General features: G+C 34.8%; 1 protein-coding gene across 1 annotated transcript; it reads left to right on the top strand.

The window, feature by feature from the left end:
* Positions 1 to 108: 108 nt before the first annotated feature.
* Positions 109 to 6528, top strand: LOC110891152 (protein SEH1). The gene is made up of 8 exons (XM_022138817.2): positions 109 to 395; positions 1004 to 1115; positions 1439 to 1539; positions 1712 to 1789; positions 4168 to 4323; positions 5055 to 5158; positions 5323 to 5449; positions 6264 to 6528. Exons 1-8 carry the CDS (start codon positions 237 to 239, stop codon positions 6393 to 6395), a joined length of 969 nt encoding a protein of 322 aa, XP_021994509.1. The 5' UTR covers positions 109 to 236; the 3' UTR covers positions 6396 to 6528.
* The last annotated feature ends 4099 nt before the right edge of the window (positions 6529 to 10627 follow it).

The following is a 10627-nucleotide window of genomic DNA, read 5'->3' as shown; positions in this document are numbered from 1 at the left end:
GTCTATTTTTCTAACTTTCTCAAATATTATTTAATCGGGTTATTTATATTAAACCAATTAAGTGCAGGGACTATTTGGGTAATTATCTAAAAGACATAAACACTCCATGTCCCCATTTGACCACACTACCACCTCCGCCTCCGCCTCCCAGAAACACCCTACCCATCATCGGCGATTCCATCAACGCCGGCCACCACAGTTCATCCAGAAAAAAAAAACCATAGAAACCAGATTTGATGGAGAAATCAATCGCAACGTTAGATAAAGGTACGATTTGTTCTTCATGGAACTACTGTGGTCAAAGATTAGCCACCGGTTTAATCGATGGAATTATAGCAATCTTCGACACCAGTGACCCCGCTTCTTCATTCTTCACATCCACTTTCAAATTCAAGGTTTATACTCTCATTTCTAGATATTTTAATTTTCATTCAAGGTTTATTCTTCACATCCTCTTTTTTGTCGTCAATTATCATGTTCTAGATATTTTAATTTTCACATTTTCAGTTAATCGTTTGTTCATTATTCGGTTATGCAATTTATTTAATGCGGTTTATTTGGTTTAATCGAATAATGGTTACCTGTTTATATAGTTTTTAAGTTTTATATACTTGCCCATTAAATTTAATTTGGTCCACCCTCCACAGTTCAGTTTATTAGTTGTTATGTACGTATGTTATGATTTTAATTTTAGGCAAATTTAAAATTGTTCAAATTGTGTAATCGTCAATTATTGACAATTTGACATTGGTACTATTTTGGTTTTAGACTCTCATTTGAACTTTGAACATTAACAGAAACCAAACGGGCCAAAAGTTTATTCGGTTAGTTTGGTTTCCGATTACGATTGAACAAACCGAACTGAAGAAACTGATAACTGGACCAATGAACACCTCTAACTTAACCGAGTTTTATGGTCAGTTTTTTTTTTGTATATATGTTACGGGTGATGTTAAGAACGAGTTTTTTGCATTGAGATGACTACTAATAACTTGAATTTTAGGTTAATAATGGAAGCATTACAAAAGTTGTGTGGGTTCCTCCAGAGTATGGTGATGCAATCGCATGCATATGTTCCGATGGAAGTTTGTCAATTTGGGAAGAAATATCAGAAGGTATGCAAAGTGTCAATTTGATAGATTTTTTATGGATAATCGGAAACTACAATCTTGTTTCCGATGGTTGTCATTTCGTATCCAATGGCTCTTTACTGTTATATCTTCCATAATCGTTCACGGATTGGCTTTGTATATGTATATATGCATTGTGTTTTTAATACCTTTATTTTAGTTTTTAACAACCTATAGTTGAGATGAGTTGCGATTTGCAATCGTATCTAATCAATAATCCTGCATAATTTTCAATTAATATCTCTAAAGCAGTAAGCACTATTTTACACATCTCTTCTGAGCTTTGTCTCTTACATTATATGCATTAGACAGTGAGCCTGTTCAGTGGAAGCAATGCACAAGCTTTGGTGGACCTTTGGATCAAGTTCTAGATGGTCAATTTGGAAACTCCGTCTCAAGTTTGAAATTGGTGAGCATTTAAGATTTGATTCTTGTTAGTTTATGTTGGGTACATGCCTTGTGTCTTAATGCACTAATTGTCTTCTTAGTGATGTTATAATAATCATTATTCTTGATTTAATGTGTAGTTAAATTATCTTAAGAATTGTTTACCTTGTTAAATGTTTATGTTTCATTTGCAGACAGTTGCTTATTCAAACGGCCTTGTGAAAGTGTATGAAATCTTAGATTCAATGGAACTGAAGAACTGGCAACTTCAGGTGACCATAATTTTGCAATGCTACATTGTTATGTTCATTTGTTTTACGCCCCGCATTCGGTACTATGCGCATATTATGTATATATGTGTGGGCGCTCAGTGGGCAAAAGTGAAAGTGCACTAATTAACGTTATTTTACTAATTTCGTTTAATAACGTTAAAAGCTGAGGACGGTTAATCATGCATCATGTGGTGGCGTTGATAGCTGAAAGACAAAAGGGTACGTGCACTAATCGATCTTTGTCCCGATTGCTGAGTGTTATGTGCCTTATGTCCAAGGCTTGATGCAAAACTACTATCGAGCCGGGGGTCTCACTGGAAGCAGCCTCTCTATTCCTACGGGGTAGAGGTAAGGCTGTCTATATCTTACCCTCCTCAGACCCTACCTTAGCTTTGCTATTGGTGGGATTTACTGAGTATGATGATGATGATGATGATGATGATTTGTTTTTCTTATATCTTATACTAGGTTATTGTCCCGTGTAATACACGGGGTGAATCATAATTATAATGTGAAATAAAAAAAATATGTTCATAATATGATCTAAGTATATATAATATAGAGTAATATGCAGACCAAATACGAAATAAATATCGAAGTTTGTATAGTCATTCATAATAATATAATCTGTTATTTGTTTTAGGATTTGTCATAGGAACTTAAAATTTTGTACCACTACTAATATTTATTGTGACATTTTCTTGTTCAAAGGTAACGTGTCTGATTTTATTTGATAATAGTTTATTCTGATGGGTTAATGTTGGCATAATGTTATATTTTCTACCATCCAAATATAGTTTCCTCACTTTCGCTATCATTAACATTAATATAAGGTATGCTCGTATTCAAAGCTATAAACCAATATAAAAAAAAAGTTATGACATTCCGAATGTGAAGATACCTTTCACAAACCTCTACATCTTAGTTACAATAGGAAAAAATATGTATGTTAAGAGTTTACCTTGTTTTAAAACACAAATATCTAACTTATCTAAAAATGCATGATGTTTTCTATGTGACATAGATAATATGCATATTACTTATTTGACATGGTAAACTTATCTAAAAAAACATGATATGTTCTTCTATTTTGATAGCGATAACGTTTTGAATCAGGTGACAAGGCCCAATAAAAAAATGGTCCGGTTTTTAACAACTGGAATTGAAATAATGTGTCCAAGGCAATATCTTAATCAACGCCCACGGATCACAACTAACAGAAATTTGAAAAGATTAAATAACGTGCTTAAAATATATAATAATTATGAATCCATTTGTTTAAAATAAATATGTTAATTACAATCAAAATAAAATTCTAATATAATATTTAAAATTTTTTAATTTAAAATTTAAAATTTAAAATTTAAAATTTATCAATAAATTATTGATATATATTATTTCTTATTTTATTGTCAAATAAATCTGATATATATATTTTGCAAAGGTTATATGATATATATGGTGAGATTATAATATATTTATACTTGACATGAATTAGAAATTAAGGGTCAAACCTTTCTTCATCTGTTCAAAAAAATATATTTATACTTGACACGAATAAGAGATGATAATAGTTATACGTTGGATAAAATTACATGAAGAATAGAAAATATAACTTTGAAATTGACATTAATACATTTTGGTAGGTGGTTACCGTAATTTTCGTTGACTGGTCATGAATTATTATACATTCGTGATTGCAATATTTTACGTGAGCTAATATGAATAGTATATAATAATATGATCCATTTGTTTAAAATAAATATATGTTAATTACAATCAAAATAAAATTCTAATATAATATTTAAATCTTTTTAATTTAAAATTTAAAATTTATCAATAAATTATTGATGCCCTCATTGAATGACATGTGTCCCAAATTAGGTTTCTTTTATTATATAGTATAGATCATCTGTTCAAAAAAATATATTTATACTTGACACGAATAAGAGATGATAATAGTTATACGTTGGATAAAATTACATGAAGAATAGAAAATATAACTTTGAAATTGACATTAATACATTTTGGTAGGTGGTTACCGTAATTTTCTTTGACTGAGTCATGAATTATTATACATTCGTGATTGCAATATTTTACGTGAGCTAATATGAATAGTATATAATAATATGATCCATTTGTTTAAAATAAATATATGTTAATTACAATCAAAATAAAATTCTAATATAATATTTAAATCTTTTTAATTTAAAATTTAAAATTTATCAATAAATTATTGATGCCCTCATTGAATGACATGTGTCCCAAATCAGGTTTCTTTTATTATATAGTATAGATTTTTTTGCTTTCTAGATTTCTTTCACGTTTCTTGCTCTTACGAAAATGTTTTTTTAATCTTTTTTTTCTGTGACTTCTAGGCTGAATTTCAGAATGTTACAGATTCATTAGCTAAATTTGGCAAGGCTTCATGTTCATTAGCATCAATTTCTTGGAACCCGCAAAGAAGTGAAAGCCGTCCTGCAAGTTTTGTGTTGGGTTTTAACTCAGATACTCCACAATTGAATTCTCCCAAGGTATGCTACTTTGCATCGTTTTATGCAAATATAAGCTTTTATTTTTTTGGTTATCTTGCTCTTCCATATTTTGCTTTTATGTTTAATGACTTGAGGTTATTGTAATCATGTCAAAAGCTGGTGAATTGTGTATTGGTATGTTTTGTACCATACGGAATTCGTATGCTTATTAGTACGGTACAGTTCGGTGTATTCTAGGGTTCAATTCGGTGTATTCTAGGATTCAATTCGGTGTATTTTGAGGGTTCAATTGAGCGAATTTCGTTTTTTAAAACAGAGTATTCCGGATTTCAATCCAGCGAATTCCGATTTCATGTATACGCATTTTGAGGTTCTATATGTATTAGGGTTGGAAACGGCGGGAATACGTATTGTTATACGTACTTGGCGGGACTGTGAAAAAGCGGGAAAAAAACGTAGATTACGTATCGTCGTTTCCATAATTCTTATCAATTACCAAAACCCAGAATCAATTATATATACTTGCTGAATTCATCTTCAATCTCACATCTTAAATTACACATCTTCAAATCCTTATCTACGACTACCCGAATCTACACCGAACCGAATCGTACCGAAATGAACCTACCCCCCTCCGAACCGAATTTGTCCCAACTAGTGAATCGCGAACTCGAACCGGAACGAACCGCGGATTAGGTGACTATGTGTCAAACCATACGGTTTTACTAAAAGATGATCACTTATATCTCTAATTGTTTTTTTTTTCTCAGGTATGGGAATTTGATCAAGATCATCAAAGATGGCTTCCCGTTGCAGAACTTGGTGACAATGGTGATCTTGTTAATGCTCTGGCATGGGCTCCAAACATTGGAAGGTAAAACGGCAACATTTTGGTGTGTGTATACACACACATATATAGACTAATTTTAGAACTAACTTTACTAATTGGGATGGTTTAGTTGTATATGTATGTTGTAAGCAAAGATATGTTTAATATTGCTTATTAGGTGCTGGTTTTTAATTCTGTAACGACTTCAGGCCGTATGAGTTGATAGCTGTTGCAACATCCAAAGAGATTTCGATATGGCAAATGGCATCAAACCCTGACGCTAATGGAAGGCTTTCGGTTGAAAAAGTCGGCATGTTTCCTTGCCATGACAATCAGGTATGTTTCTTTTGAGGGATGAGCAAAAAACCCGAAAAAACCAAAAAAACTGAACCGAAATTTACGGTTCGGTTGCAATTTTGCATTTTATGAAAATCGAAAAAACCCGAACCGGACAGAATAACCTAAAAAATCTTTTTATTAATGTTTGTTATATATTTTGATTTAGGAATTATTAGTTTTATTCTTGAATGTTAAGTATTTATAATAGAAACATTAACATATTTGTTTATTTTTTAAATGATTAATCCATTGCCTGCAAGAAATAACTAAATTTGACATAAAAATTAAATGATTTTCAAAGTATTTTAAAGATAATGTCTTAAAAAATCTTTGGAGAAACATAAAAATAGATTACAAGGTTATGTTTATGTGAACAATATTAATTAATAAGGTTAAACATAATAACTTTAATGTAAACGTCTAAGAAAGATTCTTAAATCTTGGATTATACTTTTGATTTTTGAATCTTATGTAATTTAGTTTCAAAGTAAACATCTAAGAAAAATTCTTAAATCTTGGATTATACTTTTGATTTTTGAATCTTACGTAATTGAGTTTCAAAAGCTGAAAAAACCGAAAAACCGAAAAACTGAACCCAACTGTTGCTAAAAACCGAAACCGAACGGTTTTCAATAACCAAAAAACCGAACATTTGGGTTACAGTTTCGGTTTTACCATAAAACCAAACCGAAGCGTGCACACCCCTATTTCGTTTAGCATTTGATCACAATTTGATGTCTGATTATATATATTCTAGTTTTAGGATTTGTGTTGATTTACTTCTTTTTATATATATATATATGTTGAGTAGGTGTGGCAGATGGAGTGGGATATGAGCGGAATGACGCTAGCAACTTCTGGGACTGATGGGAGGGTGAGATTGTGGCAGTCAAACCTTAATGGAATTTGGCATGAACAAGCAGTCATTGAATCTGCAACATAAGCAATGTTTCTTTTTAACTTAATATGAATGTACCAATTGCAAACACATGTGTTCATCGTTATAAATATATTATTTCCAGATGTTGCTTTTCAATCCTTGCACATTGATTTGTTTAACCATGGTTTTGGATGCTTCTATTGGTATTGTAGCGGTAGTTGGTGGTTGTTTTGTTTAATCTCATGTTTTTCAGGTGACTGGCCCCTTGGGTTTGCAAGTATGTGGCCAATTGAATGTGATATCAAACACGGCGGGGCACTAATCTATTATCTGCATTTGTTTTCTTGCCACGCAGTCGTGAGCGCGTCGGCCTTTGAAACTTTGTTTAGGGGAATGACACGCTATTTAACTATGTCGTGAGCGTGTCGGCCTTTAAAACTTTGTTTAGGGGAATGGCACGCTATTTAACTATGTCGTGAGCGCGTCGACCTTTAAAACTTTGTTTAGGGGAATGGCACACTGTTTAATTATTTATACACCACTGACATGCCATACGGGTTTTATGACACATTGACACGGAGAAAATGGACACAATGAAAATTGGGCATATGTGGTATGAGGACCAAATCATACAAACCCATATGATGTTTTGAATTACGAAGAAATAACTGATGTGACCATTGCCAACCATATATGGCATGTAGGACATTTTCTTGCATTGTCAGAATAATATAACCTATACAACCCGTATTGTGGAAGAGGGGGGGGGGGGGCATGGGCAATGTTTTTAAACCCGGACCGGGCCGGCTGGTCGGACCGGGCCGGCCGGGAATCGGAAGCATCACCGGGCCGGTTCTTGCATTTAACCCGTTTCAACATCGACCCGGAGGTCGGGCCGTGATCCGGGCGGTCGGGCCGGCGGTTCGTCTACTTAAGGTCGGGCCGGTGGTGGTGCTACAAGCTCTGATACAAGCTCCGGTGCATCCCGTAATCTAAGAGTAATTAACATTCGGCGATTTGTGAAGTTGGAGATGTCCGACAAGAGATCTATCGATGGTTTTCTTCAGAAATTATAAGAATGAAATGGCAGTGTAGTAGCGTTGTGATGTTCAGGAAGTATGGCATCAAACCAATGTTTTCAGAACCGGACCGGAGGTCAACCCGGTCGCCTGAACCGGTCCGACCGGATTTAAGACCCGGATTACATTATAAATTATATAAAAATCTATACGTAATTTTTATATGTAATTTTCTAAACTTATATATATTTACATAAATATCATAAAATATATAAAGGTTTTCGGATTTCCCATTTTCATATTAAGTGTACTTGAAAATTGAATTAATCACATTTGACTTTTCAACATTTATCATTTCCAATGCATGAGCTGTCAAACTTTTAACCTTTCCTTTTCATCTTTTATAGACCTTCACTCCTCCTTCACAATTCCATAAAATTGAGTTTGATGCCATACTTCCTGAACATCACAACGCTACTACACTGCCATTTCATTCTTATAATTTCTGAAGAAAACCATCGATAGATCTCTTGTCGGACATCTCCAACTTCACAAATCGCCGAATGTTAATTACTCTTAGATTACGGGATGCACCGGAGCTTGTATCAGAGCTTGTAGCACCACCACCGGCCCGACCTTAAGTAGATGAACCGCCGGCCCGACCGCCCGGATCCCGGCCCGACCTCCGGGTCGATGTTGAAACGGGTTAAATGCAAGAACCGGCCCGGTGATGCTTCCGGTTCCCGGCCGGCCCGGTCCGACCAGCCGGCCCGGTCCGGGTTTAAAAACATTGCATCAAACTCAATTTTATGGAATTGTGAAGGAGGAGTGAAGGTCTATAAAAGATGAAAAGGAAAGGTTAAAAGTTTGACAGCTCATGCATTGGAAATGATAAATGTTGAAAAGTCAAATGTGATTAATTCAATTTTCAAGTACACTTAATATGAAAATGGGAAATCCGAAAACCTTTATATATTTTATGATATTTATGTAAATATATATAAGTTTAGAAAATTACATATAAAAATTACGTATAGATTTTTATATAATTTATAATGTAATCCGGGTCTTAAATCCGGTCGAACCGGTTGAACCGGTCCGACCTTTGACCCCGTAAGGCGACCGGGTTGACCTCCGGTCCGGTTCTGAAAACATTGGGCATGGGTCAGTTTCGACCCAAAACCACAAGCATAATCGAGATGTTGGTTAATTAATAACAATAAATGTAACTGATCAGTTATGGCGGTTTCGATTAATCAATTTTAAAGGTTATATCAGGTCGATTAACCGTGAATTTGGGCCTAGCTAAAAATAGCTCAAAATAAAATATGTCTTATTTGGCTTAAAATTTTAATTTAATGAAGTTTAATAAATAAGGAATTTTGAAAATTGAAATAGCGACCTAATTTTGTGGGGGATATTGAGAATCTGAGATTGATGTGGATTAGTCTTTTGATAGGGCTTGAAGATTTAGGAAAAGAATCTAGAGAGAGAAAGAAGTTCCAACAACAAGCTTCATCAGCCTCAACTACTTTTATTAACGGTCACTAACAACTTTACAAACTTTTACAACTTGACACATTCAGTCCCTGGACTTACAATTATTACATTTAAACTATAACACATATCAATACTCCCCTCCTATTAAGAACCTTGTCCTCAAGGTGCAACACCAAACTTCAAAGAACAAAATCAGGGAACCTCAACACAAATTCATGACGATCTTCCCATGTAGCTTCCAACACAGATTGGCCTTCCCACTGAACCAGCACTTGAGCAACACCTCTTTTTCCTTTCCTTATTAATCGATGATCCAATACCTTCAGTGGCTTAAGAGAAAACCTTGCAGCCCGAGGAATAGGAGTGATAGTGGATGGAGGGCCATGAGCAGGTTTCAACAAAGAAACATGAAATACAGGATGCAATTGTGACTCCTCTGGCAAGTCTAGCTTGTAAGCCACTTCTCCAATCTTTTGAGTGATCAAATAAGGCCCATAGTACTTTGGAGACATTTTTGAAAAAGTGGTACCCCTCAATGTGGTCTGCACATACGATCTTAGTTTCAAATACACCCAAGAACCCAAGGTAAAACTCCTATCAGTTCTATGCTTATTGGCTTGCTGTCTTAACCTGTTTTGGGCCATCTGTAAAGTGGATCTCAAGACTGTTATAGCCTCCTCTCTTGAACACATTTCAGAATCAATGCTGGCTACTGCTGTGTCTCGATGAACATAAGGAACATGGATTGGGGGAGCATAACCATATAAAGCTTGGAAAGGAGTGGTCTTTATAGATGTATGGTAGTTGGTGTTGTACCACCATTCTGCCAATAAAAGCCAGTGGAACCAAGAGTGTGAATAGTGTAAAATCATGCATCTCAGGTATGTCTCAAGACACCTGTTGACCACTTCAGTCTGACCATCACTTTGAGGGTGATAGGCAGTAGACATAGCTAAAGAAATGCCTTGAAGCCTGGTAAATTCCTGCCAAAACTTACTCAAGAAGATGGAATCCCTGTCAGAAACTATGGTAGAAGGCCAACCATGTAGTTTGTAAACATTGTCAACAAATGCCTGGGCCACAGAAGTTGCAGAAATAGGATGTGTCATTCCAATAAAATGGGCATACTTGGTAAGTCTGTCCACAACAACAAAGATAACATTTTTACCCTTAGAAGTGGGTAGCCCAGTGATAAAGTCCATACTTATATCAGAAAAAATACAAGTAGGAATAGGCAATGGTTGTATGAGACCAGGATAAGCTGTTGTCTCACATTTAGCTTGTAAGCAGATATCACATCTTCTAACATAATTCCTCACATTCTTAGACTGCCCTTTCCAATAAAACAGTCCTTTGAGTCTTTGTAGGGTAGCATGAATCCCTGAATGGCCCCCAACAGATGACTCATGACAATACTGAATTAACTCTTGTTTAACAACTTCATCATTTCCCACTACCAGCTTATTCTTTCTTTTTAAAAGGCCTCCCTTCCAGCTGTAATGACCATTTTGCCCTTCTGTGTCACAATTCTGAATAATTTTTTGTAAGTTGAGATCACCTTGCCAAGTTTGCTTAATCTTCTCAAGGAACAATGGTTCAAAAGATGAGACTGCCAACTCAAACAAGGAGACAGTTTGCAATCTAGATAATGCATCAGCAGCTACATTATCAACCCCTTTCTTGTACTGGATTTCAAAGTCATAGTTCATTAATTTGACCATCCAGGAGTGTTGCAAAGGTGTAGTTATCTTTTGATCCAGTAGATGCTTTAAACTT

The sequence above is a fragment of the Helianthus annuus genome, chromosome 13 (assembly GCF_002127325.2).
Source record: "Helianthus annuus cultivar XRQ/B chromosome 13, HanXRQr2.0-SUNRISE, whole genome shotgun sequence".
NCBI lineage: Eukaryota > Viridiplantae > Streptophyta > Magnoliopsida > Asterales > Asteraceae > Helianthus > Helianthus annuus.
Note: the sequence above shows the minus strand (reverse complement) of the source record. Positions and strands in the feature narration are given on the sequence as shown.